The 19,805-nt window shown below is 35.4% G+C and overlaps 1 protein-coding gene across 1 annotated transcript in view; it reads right to left on the reverse strand.

Moving 5' to 3' along the window:
• Positions 1-8,317: 8,317 nt before the first annotated feature.
• The window catches only part of LOC135196322 (exosome complex component RRP43-like), a 29,869-nt gene continuing 18,381 nt past the window's right edge, over positions 8,318-19,805 (reverse strand). Inside the window, exons 3-7 of the mRNA XM_064223072.1 lie at positions 14,295-14,402; positions 12,212-12,391; position 9,980; positions 9,166-9,217; positions 8,318-8,573 (exon numbers count right to left, since the gene is read on the reverse strand). Of these exons, the coding sequence (XP_064079142.1) occupies positions 8,342-8,573; positions 9,166-9,217; position 9,980; positions 12,212-12,391; positions 14,295-14,402 (573 nt within the window). The 3' untranslated portion in view covers positions 8,318-8,341. The remainder of the gene's footprint in view (positions 8,574-9,165; positions 9,218-9,979; positions 9,981-12,211; positions 12,392-14,294; positions 14,403-19,805) is intronic.

The following is a 19,805-nucleotide window of genomic DNA, read 5'->3' on the forward strand; positions in this document are numbered from 1 at the left end:
CCGGGGACACACTCTACGGGCGACTGGAGGGCGCGGTGATATCTCCATTTCCTCTAATTCACTCATTGCAATTCAATTGAACTAGAGAAAGAGTACTTACAATCACTCCTGATATACAGAAAGAGAAAACAAATACTCAAGTTTGAAGCAAACGACAAGCGGCAGAGCGATGGCGAACACGTCCTTCCCACACACGGCCGAAAGCAAAAGTGATTTGTTTACCTACCTCCAGTCGCGCGGCGCGCGACGATCGGACAAGCAGTTAACTACCGTTCTCCCTTGTTCGAAGCTTACGACCGTTCCAGCTGCCGCTAGCTACTTCCTATTGTTAAAGGACCGATGGTTTGTATTACGTATCGGAACAAATTAAAAGTTCGTGCCGAGCGCAGTCACACTCTCGGTAACGAACGCACAGGGCAAAATATAATGAAAAAAGTACTTACATTTTTCAATTACACCCTTCGCCCAAATACATGACTCGGCGCTTGAGCGCGGCCCCGCGCCCTCGGCACCGAGACATAATTCAAGGTTCATAATTAAGTAATGAAAATGAAAAACAATGTACTTACAGTTTCATTTTCAAGTCAAACAAACCATTAGTAGAAAAACACAATATAAACAAAGCATAACGACGATGAAGCGGGCAGAGAGCGATGACGAACACGTCCTTCACACCCAAGCCTGGCCGAAAGCAAAAGTGATTTGTTTACCTCCCAGTCGCGCGGCGCGCGACGATCGGACAAGCAGTTAACTACCGTTCTCCCCATTGTTCGAAGCTTACGACCGTTCAGCTGCCGCTAGCTACTTCCTATTGTTAAAGGACCGAGGGTTTGTATTACGTATCGGAACAATTGTATTTTTCATAACGTACAAACCTGAGGTCTTAACATTAGGATAAATACTCAGCGCCAGCTGGAAAACCGTAAAGTTTAAAAATAATTGTGCATGCAAGGGACTATTGGCATTTGTGCTTGGTTACGAGACATGTGGAGCCACCCACATACCCCACTTTAACTCGTGACCCCGTAAGTTATTTTCTTACCGCCTTTCAGAGAGGACGTGCTTTGCCTCCATCCTGAATTTGAACGGAGGTAAAGTAAAAGGAATGAAAGGGGATGCAGTTAGGGGCTGAAGGGATGCTGCAAAGGACCTTCAGTATTACCTAAAGTGCACTGGTGGCACTATCCCCCTATGGGGTATAGAGCCTAGGTATATACTACTCTACTAATTTTTCCTGCCTTTTTCAAGGCCATCTCATCTGATCACAGGTTCTGCAGGATTCTGGAGGCCTTGTGATGCATACCAAACAACCAACATATAGCAGGTTATTCATGGGAGGCCACCCCTCACCATTACTCCTATAGTCAAACCTAAATGACTATAAACAAGGCTGTCATTACCTACATTGTTAAACTTTCCCACTACAGTTAATCTACCTCCCTAAATTTAAGGGTCTCTTCAATTTGGTCTTATACTCCTACTTATCCCTTCCATGGGCTACCTACTTAATCTATGGTCTGTCATAACTTGAGGAGTCAATAACACTACAGTATTCTGTTTTCATCTCACTGTCTCATTTATTTTCATTAGTAAGTCTGGGCTACCGTGACCAAAAAAGTTTATTGTATAATTGCAATTCTTCATTTACTGTAAGTCATACTTTAATCACCAAAAAGTCAGTTCTTTTGCTCATTTTACATCTTATGGTAAATATGCAGAACAATGGCATCAAACTGTTTACCCTTTTTGACCTGGTGATACGGCAACGACTTTCCCACAAGTACATCATATCCTAACTTAGGAAAAATGGCAACGTCTGAAATGTACTAGGCTACACATTTGTAAACGTTTTGCTTTGACTAATAGATATAGGCTAGAGGGGACTGTAGTGGGTTAATCAACTCAAGCACTCAGGGAAATAAATCATACCTAGTATCAAATAGCAAAAGGTAATTCTAGGCAGTAACTCCACACTGACTGCAAGGAACGGTCCTGCTAATACGAAGGCCACTAGGAATTGGGGTGTCAAATGAATTTTGCTGTGTTTAGCACTGGACCATGGGTGTCAATTACAGTTGACCCCCCAAAAATACTATAGGTATAACTACATATATAGCCTAATTTCCAAAGAAATACCCAATGTGGAGTTAATATCTAGATCTACCTTGCAAAAATATTAAAAAAAATATAAAACTTTCTGAAAAACCAACTTTCAGGCTAAACTGAGTAAAAGACCTTGACTGAAAAAAAGGACAAATTTGGGCTAGCTTGTCTAACATAGGCTAATCCTAAGCTTGGATGCTTTAGGAAGCTAATGCCTAAGTAGGTATTACTAGGTACTACTAGTCTACCTCAAACATTAGCCATAGGATAAATCTCTAAAGCAGTAAAGGACTAAACGAATTACTAAACACCATGTTATCAGTTCCTTTTGGCTTAAACAAAATGATATTACCTAAGGTAACAGCAATGGCCAAGCGTTAGGGCCTAAAAGTACTAGAGGTAGAACTGGTCGAAAGGACTTTAGTTATGTTTATTTATAACGAACAATGATAAGTTTATCAACCATTATCTTGTTACACGACGACTAAACAGTCGCTGGGGCCTCCTTGACCATCATACGAACCTCATCGGGGTCGACCTCCACATCTTGCAATAGACCTTGACCAACTGCCATTGTTCGGACATGACGTACGAATTTGTGATCGCAGCGAAGATACACGACGTCGTTGAGCTGGTCGAAAATGATCACGGCCAGCATTTTGGGTTGTCTTCGCTCGTTGAACTTGACAGCACCCTCCAATGTTTACCTGGTCCTTTGGTGTAACCCTAATACTCTGACGTCGCCTCACCTGACAGGAAAACGTCTGCTACGCGCACTTAAGGCTAGGGCGTTCAGCACCGACAGTTGTATAAACATTCTATTTTGGTGAAATTGTGATTCTCACAACGTTCTGTATGTATGAAAGGCAATATATGAATAAAATAACTGTAATTATTTGTAGTTTAGATCATATTAATTGGTTTGTATTGTGGTTTTTTTTATAGTATTTACAAATGTAGAAACTGCCAGTCCTTAGTCTCTTTTGTGGAATGATTCTCAATACTGAAAATGGGCTTAGTCATTCTCTTGTTTTCTTCACTATCAGCATATACTACAATTTGCACTTTGAGCATGTTCTAGTCTTAATTCTAAATTGAGACCAACACATACTGTGTGGCGAAAAAGATGGACTTATAGTGGACTGTATTATATGCTTAACGTTGTTACTTGGTCAAAAACCGCTAAAAGCCTTACGTAACAAATCCACAAAACTCTCTTTGCGGTTTCTAAATTACGGGGAGATATCTCTCAGCCCAATTCATTATTAACGAGGATAACACACCAATATCATTTATGAATAGTAGCACAATAAATTACTCTTTTCAGTTACTGAGCAGTCCTTGTGAGACACGAACTCAGATCATAAATCGACTACACGAGATACGACAAGAGGGTATGTGCCTCTCTCTCTCTCTCTCTCTCTCTCTCTCTCTCTCTCTCTCTCTCTCTCTCTCTCTCTCTCTCTCTCTCTCTCTCTCTCTCTCTCTAGAGGTATGTGCCTCTCTCTCTCTCTCTCTCTCTCTCTCTCTCTTCTCTCTCTCTCTCTCTCTCTCTCTGCATAACCTTAATTAAGTATGAACACAATAAAGGGTTATCAGATCGATTTATATTCACCATCCACAAAACTGAAACATAGGAAAAATGAAATAAAATCGAAGGATAATAAAACGCACTTGATAAATGTAAAGTTAAAATTAATTAATAACTAAAAGTTAAACATATCAAAGAGTAATAACATATAAGTGACAATGAAATTAATCACTCAAGGGGAATTGTAAATCAATGGCACTCAAATGAAACAAATTACGACAAAATTCAAAGAATCAGGGCAATCGCCCTTTTCTAAATCCACAACAACACTAGATAACAGGTCACGTCAAAAGTTGAGCCAAGAAGCTGTTCGTTCCGTCCTGCATTCGGGTTTTGTTGGGGGAAAAGAGGACAAGTTATACAATTACCACGAATGAAGAACTGACTTACAAGGTTTTCATGAACATAAAACTCTACAATAATTATCAACTTCGTTGTCAAAAATAAATTCCAAATATAATAGTGTGCAACTTCAAACATATTTAATAAAATGTAGTGAATTAATTGGTGGTGTGTGTCAATACAATTTTTGGGCGATATCATGCCCATACAGTGTACTACGCACACTACTTGCATACACACCCCTAGAGAGAGGGGCACGCAAAGGAAACGTTCAGAGGGGCGAACTACTACCCTTCCTTTCCCCTCCCGATCTTTTGACCTCTCCTAATGGCTTCTCTGGCGAGAGCACAAACAAGACCAATGACACCAACTCTTACCATACGTAATATGCGCAATACATTCACCAAGAGCAATTTCATATATATAAGGACAAATGAATTATCATAACTAAAACAGTAATAATACTTCGTTACTAAAACTCCTACCGACGTTTATGTCAAAAGACTTCGTCTATGTGTAAAAACTATCCTTTCGGTGCTACCGCACCACAGATACTACGTACTAGAACATAGCAAAATCAGATAAAATAATAAGTTAAGAGTGTCATTCTCGAATAGATGTGGTTCTTTCACCCTTATTATGTCATGCAATGTAGACGTACATATCTTTACAAAATATATGGGCATGCGAATATATTTGGTTTTCACATGAATACAAATACAGTAACATAGTTCCTGCCTGTCGATTACCTGACAGTCGGATATAGTAAGCAGTGAAAATCAATCAATAATTTCTTATGAGACCGACACTAATAACTATAATAAAAGAAAAATAGCATGGAAAAAAGAAAAAAAGGGATAAACACAAAAAATATTAGAAAATAAAATCGTTGTGAGAGGAATTCCTCACATAATGATTCTCTAGAAATTCTTTACAACGCCAGAAATCATAGATTATGTTGTAATAGACCGCATATATTTTCATGATTTGAAATGTAAAATATATTATCCCTTTTCCTCAAGGAAAAGGAAAACCATAAAAAACATAGCTTCAACATAAACTATATATGATCACTTAAAAAAAAATAAAAAGGGCCATAAGCTCATTTTGTTTGTTTGTATGGTGTTTTTACGTTGCATGGAACCAGTAGTTATTCAACAACAGGACCAACAGCTTTCCAGTGACTTCGAACCACGTCGAGAGCGAACTTCTAATACCAGAAATACACATCTCGAACACCTCAATGGAATGCCCAAGGATCGAACTCGCGACCATCGAGGTGGCGTCATAAAGCTCATAAACTACATGGGAATTCTGTTTGCATAACAATCCTATTCATTAGCAACTTGCTCTTTTTCCCCTCTAGTTCTTATTCTGTCTACCAGACTTTTTAAGTGTCAGATTAATGTAAAGTTTCAGATTTTAAAACTGTTTATCAGAAGGTGGTAATGAGGAAAACTTAACTAAAAATTTAAGGAAAAGCTCTTTGGACATTTAAAGAGAAACCAAGTACTATGCAACTATACTTTTTTCTCTGTATAAATATCCACTCATTCAAGATTATTGTAGATTACTGATAACCACAACCAAAGTCCTAACATGTGGCTCATTCTATAAGTATCAGAAGTGTATGAAGCAGAAAAACATATCTGTTGTATATAATTTAGCTTGAGAAGACACTAGTGAATGATCAATAAAGAATCTTTCATTCTTGCAGGTTATATATATATAGACTTTATGCAAAGGCAAAATTATTCATGCAATGTTTATCTTAGAGAAATATTTAAAAAGAAACCATTAATGTCAGCTTAATTTCTTAATGAATAAGCTTCATCCTTTCATTCTGGAGGCCCCTCTTGCTGAATTCGTATTTGATCAAACAGGAAAAATCTTCCTTGGAGATCTAGTTGTAACTCATCTTTTATTGAAGGGTAAAGGAGCACAAAAAATAAAAGCCCACCTCAGGGGTAACTAAAGGCCCTACCTACAACAAAACAAGTAAGTTTGTGGTATAAATTACAAAAAGGTATCAGATACTAAATCAATCTTGTAATTCTTGGGCCTTGATGTGGCCAGTTGCACCAAACACCCCTGCTACTGTTTTAGGTCATTGGATTTTTCCAAGTCCAATGTACACCTGGGAATTGTTTTTCGATCCTTACCTGTTACAAGCTTGCAAGAGACCTGCTTCTCCACAGATCATATAGGGAAGACAAGATCACAGATATTGGTAACTGGGATCGGATTCCAAACTTGATGGTAGAGGCAAAAAAAAGTTTTGGTTAAGACTAAGGTACCCCACTATAAAATGCTCTATCTTCTTCCTCTATTAACTATATCTTTCACTCATTTTGGATATCAAAAACTCATTTTCTATCTACATTTTACGATTTTCAGGATTCCTCCTATGACGGCCCCACCCCGTTTCTTCTTTGTAACAAAACCGTTGAATTTACCAAAACATCTCACCTGGATTACTATCCCAAAAGCAAACTGACTAGTGTATTTTCAATCCTCCTTTCTGCTTTCCTTCAAACTCTTTTAAGTCCAATGGATTAAAGTTATTCTCTTCTTACGAAATTCCTGATAATAATCTCCAATGATTGTTTAAGTGTTAAGAGAAGGTGCAAAATGAGCAGACCACAGCACTAATAGTAAGGATATGCAACTTGGAACAAGAGACCACTTTCTGAAAATTTTGGAGGATTGAATGCACAGCAAGTCACTGAATGTTTTGAACTTTCCTCAACTTTGGGTGAAATTTATTTATTTTGGTTATTTAACTTATTTTTTCCAGCCACTTTATGAAAAGATTACTTTTATTAAGGAAAACTTTATGCAGCTACAGCCCACCATGTAACATTCCATATATAGTATACTTCAAAATCATGCAAAGCTCAAGTAAAATCAAAATATAAGGATATTTACAGTACCTTAAAACCAAATGAAAATCATGACCACAAACTACATATTATGACAGAAAATCTCAAAATAACATAACTCCAAATGAAATTATGTATGCCGTAGATGACTAATTCATACTGATGAAAACGGAAAATAACTTGTTGTTTCTATTGTATGAAAACTGGTTTCTTCATCACAAAGAGATAATATTTTTTTGGTTATATATAATGTGAAGATGAAATAAGAATACAGTTGTCTGGTCTGTGCTCCCATACAAACTGAATTGAATTGAATACCAAATTTAGGCCAAAGGACAAGTACTGGGACCTATGAGGTCATTCATTGTTGAAACAGAATTGACAGCAAAAAGTTTGAAAGGTGTAACAGGAGAAAAACCTTGCAGTTGAATTATGAATTAAGTTACGAGAGTAGGGTAGAAAGTAAGACGGAAGAAACAATATGAATGGTGGTACAGTAAAAGGAACAAAAGGGGTTAGTAAATAGGGGTCAAAGGCAAGTTGCAAGGAACCTTAAAAAATGCCTCTAAAATGCACTGCACGAGGTGCACTGATGGCACTACTCCCTTACAGAGCCCATACAATTTGTCAGTTTTGTACATATTTAATGTCACTGTAACTATGCTACTAAATAAGAGTCATACTGTACATCCTTCTCCTTCTATAAATAGGCCAAATTTAGAATATTTTTTCCTTCTGATTTTAAAACTAAAAATCTAGATTCTATACATGAAGCTTAAGCTCTCTGGTTCCAAGTGCTTATAATAATAAAAAAATAAACATAAAAGCATTAACACTAAAATATACATTTGACTTCTGCAAAAAACAAAATAAAACAAGCAGCAGCATGAAACTTATCTCATTTTACACATGAAATACAATAATGAAAAACGTACAAACAAATCCAACATGTGACTAGTATTTGAAAATTTTATTTCTGTAGTATTCAGATACACTCATACTTTTAATACACGTGAACAATAACAATAGGAAAAAAAATAAAGTTTGCCTACAGTTCTACTTAGCAGATATATTTAAAATATAATCAATTCTGAAAATTTAAAAAAAAACATCAAACAATTAGAAATTGCAAGACTTCTACTTCAAAATGGATGAAAGCATGAAGTATTGCAGTTTTTCTGAGGAGTAATCACAGTTGAAATTTAATTACAGTAATCAATATTGTGCAAAAAACATATCAAAATCAGAATGTTCTTTGTGCCTCCTAATTCTGCAATAAATTTACAGAATACTGTACTAAATCAAGATTAGCAACGCCTACAGTAACAGTACAATAAAATTACCACTTACATCCAGGTCAGTCCTTTGCCAAATTGTAAAAGGATATAAATGATAACAATTATTTACAAAACCTTTAATAGCCTTAAGACTCATCCATTCTCTCAATTAAAGCTTTAGCAATACAATCATTAACAATTTTTATTTGTGCCTTTCCAAGGGTGACAAAATTGTCCAAAGTTTCCTGTGTAAGAAGCTGTCCTCCTGATTTATTGATTGTACACATTGTTCCATCTTCTAATAAGACTATTGTTATCTCCCCTCTACCCTGGTCTTCATCTTCAGATGTTGGGTCCATTAGCTGGAAAAATAATAGACTTGAAGGACTGCAGAGGAACATTAACACATAAATAAATATATAAACGCATATTTTAAGAAATCCACTCTGACTGGCAACAGCAATTCTCCGTAAATGAACCTAAAAACATTATAATGGAATTGCAAATTGTCAAATTTATTTTATACATTTTAGTTTCACGAGATATACTCTGAATGAGAGATTACCAATAGGTTCATTGTATTGCATTAAAAAAATGAGAAAAAACCGCTAGGTAAACACATTTCAAAAATGTCAGCAAACTTACTTTTTAAATCACTCTCTTCCATTACTACCTTCCCATAGTACCGGGATCAAAAATGATAAAATGACTACCTAAGAAATGTACCCTTACATCCATATAATCAAAACAGGACTCATCACAAGGTAACAGCGAAGTACAGCATTATCTTAAAGTTTACCAATATGAATGCCCTAATCTTACAGCCGACATAAATGATAAATTTTCATATCAGATAAAAACTGGAAATGAAAAAAATTAAGCACAGTGGAAAGTAATATATTCAAGGTACACAAAGACAGTGCCCTCCAAAGACCAGACTTGCTATAAACCCAATGCTTGACCTATATACTTACATGGTATGTTTTCATTGTTATATGTAAATGTTGATGACACAGGTTTGCCTGAAAAGAAAAATGTAGCTGTAAGAATGACCAGGAGAACAACTGTTCTGAATTCTATGTTTTGCATTTTTCAGAAAAAGCTTTTGTCAAGTAAATGGTGATATAGCTACACATCCATAAAAAGAAGAGAATCATTGTTAAAAAACCAAAGTTCTACTTTTAAACAGAGCTAAATATAATCTTCAAAATTCTAATCTAAATATCATGAATCATAAAGAGAAATTCAATATACAATGACCTGGCACAGACTAAAAAGCATTACTACCACTACTGTAATGACTCAAAGTTCTCTCATTCATCTCTTGAAAAATATTTTTCATAGCTATTCACTCTTATATTAAAATACAGTACATATTTAAATTTTTCTGGTGATCTTGTTTGAACTTATAGTTCTGAACTATGCACTATCTATCAAAAAATTTTGTTTTAACAAGTTGTGTGCAATATTGAGAAAATATGAAAGAAACTGCATTTACAAATTTAACCCTCTTACGCCAAAGCCCTAAAAATCAAAACCTCTCCTGTATGCCGGACGCCGGTTTGGAGTGAGCGTGGAGCGTGGGAAGCGGAAAAAAAATTTTTTCAAAAAATCACAGCGCGCTTAGTTTTGAAGATTAAGAGTTCATTTTTGGCTCATTTTTTTTCATTGCCTGAAGTTTAGTATGCAATCATCAGAAATGAAAAATAATATCATTATCATTATAAATAATGCGATATATGGTAGCAAAAAAAAAAAAAATCATAGATAATTGATCAAATCACGCTGTGCAAAAACGGTCAAAGCTAACGAGTTACTTTTTTTCCGTTGTATTGTACACTGAATTGCAATCCTTTTGATATATAATACATAGTAAAAACAGTTAAAGCAACACCGGAAAAATATTATCCACAAAATGATGTACGAATTCGTTAATGCGCGGACGTAAAAAAATGTTATTTCAAAAATCACCGTAATTCTAAATATTGTTCTAGAGACTTCCAATTTGTTTCAAAATTAAGACAAATGATTGAATATTACGATATTGTAAGAGTTTTAGATTAGAATTGCAGATTTCGACCATTTCGGACGAGTTAAATTTGACCAGCAATGTCGAAATTTTTATATATATTTTTTTTATATGCACATATTTCAGAGATGGAAAAAGCTACACCTTCAATTATTTTTATTGTATTCTCATGAATTTGCGCATTTTGATATATGAAACTCTATAAAAAGGCTAATATGAAAAGGAGCAAATATTAGGATAATGCAATGTACATATTTCGGAGACTTGTGGCCGCGAATCGGCCGCACGGAGTGAAGGTAAAATATATTTTCAAAAATTCACCATAAATCACAACTATGTTTTAGAGACTTCAAATTTGTTTCAAAATGAAGAAAAATGATGGCAATATTACTATGGCCAGTAAGAGTTTTAGTTTTAGCTTACAATTGCGTTTTTTCAACTATTTCGGTAGAGTCAAATTTGACCCTCCCGAACGTGGTTTTTTTTTTCTATTTATCGTAATTTATATGCAAATATTTCGAAAAAAGAGAAAAGCTACAACCTTCAATCATTTTTAGGTGTATTCTACATGAAATTGCGCACATTTTCATATATAAAACTTTATGTAACAGCTAATTATAAATGGTGCAAACATTTCGACAATCGCACACAAAAATTCTGATTTTTTCGGAAGAGTTACCACGCGAACGTAAGGAAAATGTTTTTTTTTTTTTCATAAATTCACATAAATCGAAAATATTTTTGCTAGAGACTTCCAAGTCATTGCAAAATGAAGGTAAAAATGATTGAATATTACTAGAATATAAGAGTTTTAGCTTACAATTGCGTTTTTCGACCATTTCGGTAGAGTCAAAGTTGGCCGAAAGTTGAAATTTTTGCACTTAACGTTATTTATATGAAAATATTTCAAAACTGATAAAAGCTACAACCATGGGTTGTTTTTTGTTGTATTGTGCATGAAATTGCGCACATTTCCATATATAAAACTTTATGTAACGGCAAATTAAAAGGGTGCAAACATTAGGACAATCGCACGAAAAAATTTATCGGAAGAGTTATCGCACGAACGTAAGGAAAAAGTTTTTCATAAATTCACCATAAATCGAAAATATTGCTAGAGACGTCTAATTGTTGCAAAATGAGGTCAAATAATTGAATATTACTATAATATAAGAATTTTAGCTTACAATTGCGTTTCTCGACCATTTCTGTAGAGTCAAAGTTGACCGAAGGTTGAAATTTTTGCACTTATCGTTATTTATATGAAAATATTTCAAAACTGATAAAAGCTACAATCATGAGTATTTTTTTGTTGTATTTTACATGAAATTGCGCACATTTTCATATATAATACTTCATGTAAAGGATAATTTAAATGGTGCAAAAATTATGTCAAGTGACGAAATAATTTCAGAGATGTGTCACTGATACTTTTAGTGCGATAAGAAAGAAATTCGCGCTTGCGCGCCTGCGTAGCGATTGTAAACAAAACAACGCCTTGATCCGTGAACTCCCAGCATCCCCAGCGCGTAATACAAAAGTTTTCGGCTGGTAGGCCTATAAGTATTTTCTCCGCGAAATTTTAAAAAAACTTTTTTGAGCCGACGTATGATACGTCCAATCGGCATACGGGAGACATTTTGACTCGACATTTAATACGTCCAATCGGCGTAAGAGGGTTAATATAAATTGTCCAAATCTTCAAGTACAACGTGGTGCATATATATACGCATATAAATGCCATATTGTGAACTTTTTTTTAATTTACAGAAAAGCAGCAAGTAATAGGCACAATTCTATAAAATAGTGCCTAGAGGAAAACTTTAATGCTGTTATTTGTAATTCCTTGAGTATACTTTACAGGATACAAAAGTATGCAAATACATTAATAATTAAGACAAACTAAATAAACTTTAAAATACTGATCTCTACTGTAACTAGAAGAAGAGCATAAATATTCTTAGAGGAGGTAAAGAATTAATCTTACCAACAGCGCAACAGGTACATTCCTTTCCAGGCCGACTTCAACTCTTTCAGTTTCATCATCATATCTGATTTCTGGTAGCTTTACATTTTGAAGTGCAGCAATAAAGGATATCAGAGCAGCATCTAACAGGTTTCCATCATAATTCACGCATACAACATCACAATAAAGACACCAGGCCATCTGAATCAAAATAGAAAGAAAACTTTTAATTGAGGCAAACATTATTTCTTAAGCCTACTGCATGGTTAAGGAGCATTACTCCAATAAACAAAACCCTAAAGGTTGAAAACATCTTAAAATCAGTACATTTTTCTATCATTAGCCTTGACTCTCTAGGTCAATATAGCAGAATCCATAATGAAATGAGCAGCTATTGGCATCAGCCATATGCAGCTCATATATGATGCCACATGAATTCCACGTTATAGCAATAAAATGGCAATCACTAGGTTGGAAAAAGTGAAAATCAAGCAAAACACAAGTCTGTAAATTAGCAAATGCTATTTTTTTTTTTAATCTAAACCACATTTCACAGATACCCAACTAATGCATGGAGTGAGAAGTGAGAAGTACACTGGCAACAGAAAGTTCCAGCTCACATACAACAAATACCAGTGGCAAGAAGGACATGTCCAAAGTAAGCAACACTGTCGATACACAGATAAACAAGTTGAAATTAATTAGCAAGCTGACCTTTGGGCAAGTCAGGATATCCATAGAACAAATGCCAACTATTGTGTTATCAATAGCAGGTTTCCACAAGAGTGATGGAATTAAGCAAGAATCAATTACCTGAAAAAATGGGATTCTTTCCATACTGTCACCAAACAGTCAAAGGGAAACACATTTAAAAACCAGTTGGTGATTTTTTTTAACAAATACTGAGTGAACTACAATACTATACTTGTTTTTCTGATAAAATGTGGTTTATTCAAAAGGTTTCATAAAATATTTCCTATTCAGCTTCTTTATTCTTATTTTCCTTTACAAAAGAAAATAGTTTCATGTTGTGCAGAAACAAAGAGGCTGTTGTTTTCAGTGTGCACTGTATGACTCTATAGCAGATCTGAAGGTTCTCAGCTTCATCGTTTGGCATCAAGTGCAATTCTCTCTACCTTTACTTTTTAACTTCATAAATGCTTACTACCAACTGAACTACTGTACTCTTACTAGCAAACACTCTTGGGTTAGCCCTAAGAGATTCCAGAAGTTTTCTTTAATGATGAGGATAAACCATTCTATAATACTGTAATAATAATTTTAACTTTCATATAATGATCAATCATCCTCATCATCAACAGTTTAACCTCAGAAATTTTCTTTAATGGTGAAGATGAACCATTCTCTAATGATGATCATTTTAACTTTCATATGTTTAATCATCATCAACTATTTAACATCAGCCTTTCCCTTTATGGGGTTAAACATGTAGTTCTCTCCAACCTCCTCTGGGTTGTGGTTATTCTGAGAGAACTCTCACCAGGTCTAGGTCTTCATCTGTCCCCTTTTCTCCATGATTTTCTGGGCATTCCTGCAAGTCTTCCCCCTGCTACTGACATATCTACTGATTTTCTGATTAACATATTCAAACCTCCTCAAACTTTGCAATCTCAATCTATTTTTAAATGTGTTTACGACGTTAGCCACAAAAAATTTCCCACTTATTTTTTTCTTGTCAGTACTTTAAAAACGTGACAGCAAAGTATACTGACTAACAGGACATTTTTATTTACCAGTAGTTTAGCTATCTAACTCCCATTCTCTTTTTCTTCCCCTCTCGACTCCAGTTTCTCAGTTCAGTGTATTACCAAGGTAACTGGAATTCTGAGTGTTGCAACCCTTGCCCATCTATCACAACACAACTCTCTGCTTCCCTTTCTTCCCAATTCAGCTCTTTTAATGCATTTCAAGAATAACAAATCCCTTATTAAACGTATACTACAGTATTTCGAAGTAATGATGAGCAGCTGAAAATATTTTTCCCTCAATTACATATGGTACATATGTTAAGATAACAAATGGGTTCTTTTCTACTATGTTCTTCATAGGAAAAAAAAAAAAACTTTCAAACAACCTGACTTACCTTGTTAGGTTTGATACAAAACGCTTCTAAATCCACTAAATTTGCACTTTTAATGACATTCTTAAGAAACTGACTTGCTTCTATCGCTTTCTCACCGGGAGGCCCAGCCTGAAAAAAAACACATTACTGTAAATCCCTGAATAAAACAATGAATCTCTTCAAAAAACCTTGTGAGTCAGGGTAAGTGATATCAGCTTCAACATAAACATCAGCTGAGGTGGTTTTCATCCATAGTGATGTTAATCAAATAACATACTGTACTATTCAAAAGCAAGAAATATACTGTACAAGGTAAACCCTTATGGCCACAACCAGTGAATTGTGCAATATTACTGCTGCTATGATGCAACCACACAAACAGTTACATAATGATACAAAATAACTAGATATTATGTATTCACACACAGTACAGTACTAACTAATTTCAATTATAACCAGCCTGAGAAGAGCCTTTATTAGGCTCAGAGGTCTGGATAAACTAATATCCTTTAATAATAATAATAATATTATTATTATTATTATTATTATTATTTATATTATTATTATGAATTATTATATTATTATTCTTATTATAATTATAAATTTATAATTATAATTTATAATTATAATTAATTAATTAGAATCTTATTATTTAATGATAATAATAATAATAATAATTATAATAATAATATAAATATAATATTAATAATAATAAATAATAATAATGAGGCAGGATGCAACCGGAACCCCACACTATAAATACCACCCAGTCGAATTGGAGGACTGCGATAGAGCAAAAAAAAAATAATAATAATAAAAAAAAAAAACAATAATAATAATAATAACAATAATAATAAACTATAAGAAAGCCTTCGACATGATACCACAAACATGGCTAATAGAATGCCTGAAAATATATGGGGCAGAGGAAAACACCATCAGCTTCCTCAAAAATACAATGCGCAACTGGAATACAGGCAGTCCCCGGGTTACGACGGGGGTTCCGTTCTTGAGGCGCGTCGTAAGCCGAAAATCGTCGTAAGCCGGAACGACACTTGGAAATATGCCTACTAAGAAAAAGTTAGAGAGACCTTACCTGTGTGACATGCAAGTATTGCATGATGTGTAGTGTGGTTATTTCAATGGCAAAGGATGGTTCTTGAAGGTATAACTTCTTTATTAAACTCTTGTGACACTATAAAGCACAATGTACTACACTTAATCCTTAGGTTAGATTATACACTAAACCACTATTATGCACTGTACTACGTAGTATGTAATCCTTTGGTAGATCCTGGAGTACACTAAAATCCCAGTCTGGTAGCTCTGGAAGGTAAAAGTATAACACAATTAGTACAAAATACTACACAAAGTCCTGAATGCAATATGTAAATTATAGATATCAAGAGTAAAAGAGTTAATGTATGTTAATTAATTCCTTACTTTAGTTTTATAATTCCTTACTTTGAGTTATATCAAGAGTAAAAAAGTTAATGTATGTGAATTAATTCCTTACTTTTAGTTTAAAGTTGTCATGCTATGTAACCCTGGATGCACAAAGTCTTATGTGGCCCCATAGCCTACATCATTCAGGGGGTTCTGGAATGTACAAAAATAATTAGTATGTCAGTAAGTACTCTATGCATAGTAAGTTACATACAGTAATATGCACCATACAGTGGTTTAATATAACATATATAACATGTATAAAACTTAGTTAATGTATGTTAATTAATTCCTTACCTTTAGTTTAAAGTTGTCGTGCTATGTAACCCTGGATGCACAAAGTCTTATGTGGCCCCACCCATAGCCTACATCATTCAGGGGGTTCTGGAATGTACAAAAAAAAATAAATTTTTGTCAGTAAGTAACTCTATGCATAGTAAGTTACATACAGTAATATGCACCAAACAGCGGTTTAATATCAACTGGTATGCATATTGTAAATGATTGGTCTACACCCCCTGTCAGCAGGGAGTGTACAGTATGTAATTCCATGAGGGACCTGATCACTTATCCCATGTGAGAGATCTTGGTCACTTTTTTTTTAGTATGTACGTATAAAACTTACTTAATGTATGTTTACTACTATGTATATAATTCCTTACCTTTAGTACAGTAGTACATAGTTTACAGTTGTCGTGCTATGTTATGTAGTAACCATGGACAAAGTTTTATGTGGCCCCATAGCCTGCTCATGGAGGGGGTCCTGGTTTCTGGAATGTACCAAAAAAGTATCAAAGTTAAGTCATGTATGTATGTTTAGTAAGTTACATACCAGTAACCATACGTTACAGTGGTTTATAACATGTATGTACATAATCAAACTTGGTTGGAAATTCCTGTAAAAAAAAGTTATGTACGTATGTAATACTTACTGTATGTTAAAAAACCTTAGTGTTCATACTTTGTTACACTACATGTTACATGTGATAACGTTATACTTTCCTGAAGGGTTTTTTCCATCCAAAAATGGTGCTTCTACTTGTAGTTATCCCTTGATGACACTTGTAGTAATTTGTTAGTAACAACCTGGAGTTGTGTGAAAAAAGTGTTGGTTCTGGAAGGAAAAGGTAACAAAATTAGTGTACAAAATATACACTACAGAAAGTTGTGAATGCAATATGTTAATTACTGTAGATATATCAAGAGTACTAAAAGAGTTAATGTATGTTAATTAATTCCTTACTTTAGTTTAAAGTTTGTCGTTCAATGTAAACCCTGGATGGACAAAGTCTTATGTGGCCCCATAGCCTACATCATTCAGGGGACTCTGGAATGTACAAAAAATAATTTGTCAGTAAGTCCTCTATGCAGAGTAAGTTACATACAGTAATATGCACCATACAGGGTGGTTTAATATCACATATAACATGTACGTAGTATAAAACTTAATTTAGAAATTCCTTACATAACTTACCAACTTTTAGTGAGTCTCAAAGCTGTTACCTAGGTTGTGGGAGATGGAGGTGGAGGTGTAGAGCATTCATGATAAGGATGCATTCCAAACCTAACTTCAGTGTGCTTTATCACAGATAACAGGCTAGGATGATGGGCAGTCTGGAATGAAGAATTAATATTAAAGGACAGTATGTAACCACTTAGGTGTACAAAATTTATTGTACGTATGCAAACATTAAACACAACTGAGAATTCCTTACTTCAGCAAAATGAAGACATGTAGGCTATGTAGAGGTCTGGTTTATGTAAGTCACAGGTGCATGCCAGTCTGGAATGTAATGTAATAGTACATAGAATTATAGTATGTAGTTTACATACATAACATGGTTATTAACATATGTAATAATAAAACATTAATAAAAAAAATGTCCTTACCAAATTCTAGTGGTGGCTTGCTTACTGGGATGGCCATATGGTACATGAGAGTGGGTGGCTGGGCTATGGAGTGGGATGGGCAGGTGCTTGGGAGTCTGGAATGATAAAAAATATATAAAATGATAGTTACTACTACTGTAAACTACTGCACATGTTATTACTGTTTGACATATGTAGTGTGTAATACGTATGTTCAATATAAAAAATGAAGAATTCTTTTACCTGAAGGAATTGGGAGAGGTGATACTACTCGTATCAACGATTTGGGCTCTGGAGAGGTGATACTCGTATCAACTGATGAGGGAACATCTAGATCTGGAAAGAATGATAGGGTACATAAATATATATAAGGTGGATGTAATTGTAGCATATGTACACTTTTAAATAAAATTTCTATTAGCAATTTATAAAACATTTTATACAAATTTGTTAAGGATTCCTTACCTGATGTATAGGGCGAGGCATCAAAACCATGGAAAGGCTCAGGGTCATCTGGGTCACTGTCACTATCAAAGGGGTCTTCTGAAATGAAAAAAAAAAAAAATAATAAGGTTATGCAACATCAAACACATTGTACCACTATGTAAGTTAGTGTACGTATGTATGTAGGGTGTAAACAATTTCCAACATGAAAATGAGAAAAATGAAATTGCTTACCTGATTGTACACGTACAGGTGGGCGGGCTGATACAGAGGGTCCAGGTACAGGGGGATCTGGAACTGACACAGGTAGTACAGGGAGATCTGGAACTGTCACAGGTAGTACAGGGAGATCTGGAACTGTCACAGGTAGTACAGGGGGATCTGGAACTGTCACCACTTCTGCAATAAAATTACAAATGATGAAAATTAATGAAGTTACAATTTACTCTTACATTTAGTTGTTACATTAAAAAATTAACACATTTTAATATGTACACTATGTAAACACATAAATTAGTAAAACAGTTCAGAATTCCTTACCAGGACTAGGAGTGGGAGGTGGTGGTACTGGAGACTTGTGAAAGAAAGTGTCAAGCCTGGACTGCACACTTCTCTTCGTCTGCTTCTCCTTCAGGGTCTCCTTGTAGAAAGTCACCAAATCCATGATTCCTCTCTTGATTTTGTCAAACCTAGAAACGTTAGGGTCTTCTGCCTCAAAAGAAGCCAAGGCTCTCTCCAGATGAGTAAAACCCTCTGACAACGCCTTTCACAGTAATGACCTGGGTTTTGGCTCTGGTGCCGCCTCCTCTTCCTCAATCATTTGTTGTTCAAGTTCAAGTAAGTCCTCTGCAGACAATTCCTCTCCATGGGAAGCCAGCAGCTCTGTTACATCATCAGGTTCAAGATCTAGTTTCAGCCTCTTGCTTAGCCCTACGATCTTCCTCTTCACAGTCTCGACGTCTTCTGCCTGGTCAAAGCCTTCAAAACTGTGCACAAACTGTGGACACAGTTTCTTCCAGGCCCATTTAAAGTGGTCGTCTTCACCTCGTCCCAAGCACTTGCAATATTTTTCACTGCATCAGCAATGTTGTAGCCCTTCCAGAATTGCTTCAGTGTCAACTCCTTGTTAGCTTCTATGGCCCTCAAAGCAAAACGTATGGTCCTTCTAAGGTAGTAAGCCTTGAAATTAGCTATTACTCCCTGGTCCATTGGCTGTATCAGCGATGTGGTATTGGGTGGGAGGTACACCACCTTCACATTAGGATGCATGTCGCTCAAATTTGAAGGTGACCAGGGGCATTGTCCAGGACTAAGAGGGCCTTAAAAGGCAGACCCTTCGAAGTCAAATACCGCTCCACTGCTGGCACGAAATAGTCATTGAACCAATCTTCGAAGACCATTAAGGTAACCCAAGCCCGCCTTCTTGTTTGATTTCCAAATCACAGGGAGTTGACTCTTGAAAATGCCCTTGAAAGCCCTGGGGATTCTCGGCCAAATACACCAGCAAGGGCTTCAGTTTCAAATCACCAATTGCATTGGCCCCAAACAGCAAAGTCAGTCGCTCCTTTCCAGCTTTATGGCCAGGTGCTGACTTCTCCTCCTTGGAAAGGTACGTTCGATTTGGCATTCTTTCCAAAATAATCCAGTCTCATCCACATTAAAGACTTGGTCAGCCGTGTAACCACCATCCTTAATTATCTCAGCCAAACCACCTGGAAAACTTTCTGCTGCTTCGCTATCAGCACTAGCAGCTTCACCTTGCAGCTTCACATT

The sequence above is a fragment of the Macrobrachium nipponense genome, chromosome 23 (assembly GCF_015104395.2).
Source record: "Macrobrachium nipponense isolate FS-2020 chromosome 23, ASM1510439v2, whole genome shotgun sequence".
Lineage (NCBI taxonomy): Eukaryota > Metazoa > Arthropoda > Malacostraca > Decapoda > Palaemonidae > Macrobrachium > Macrobrachium nipponense.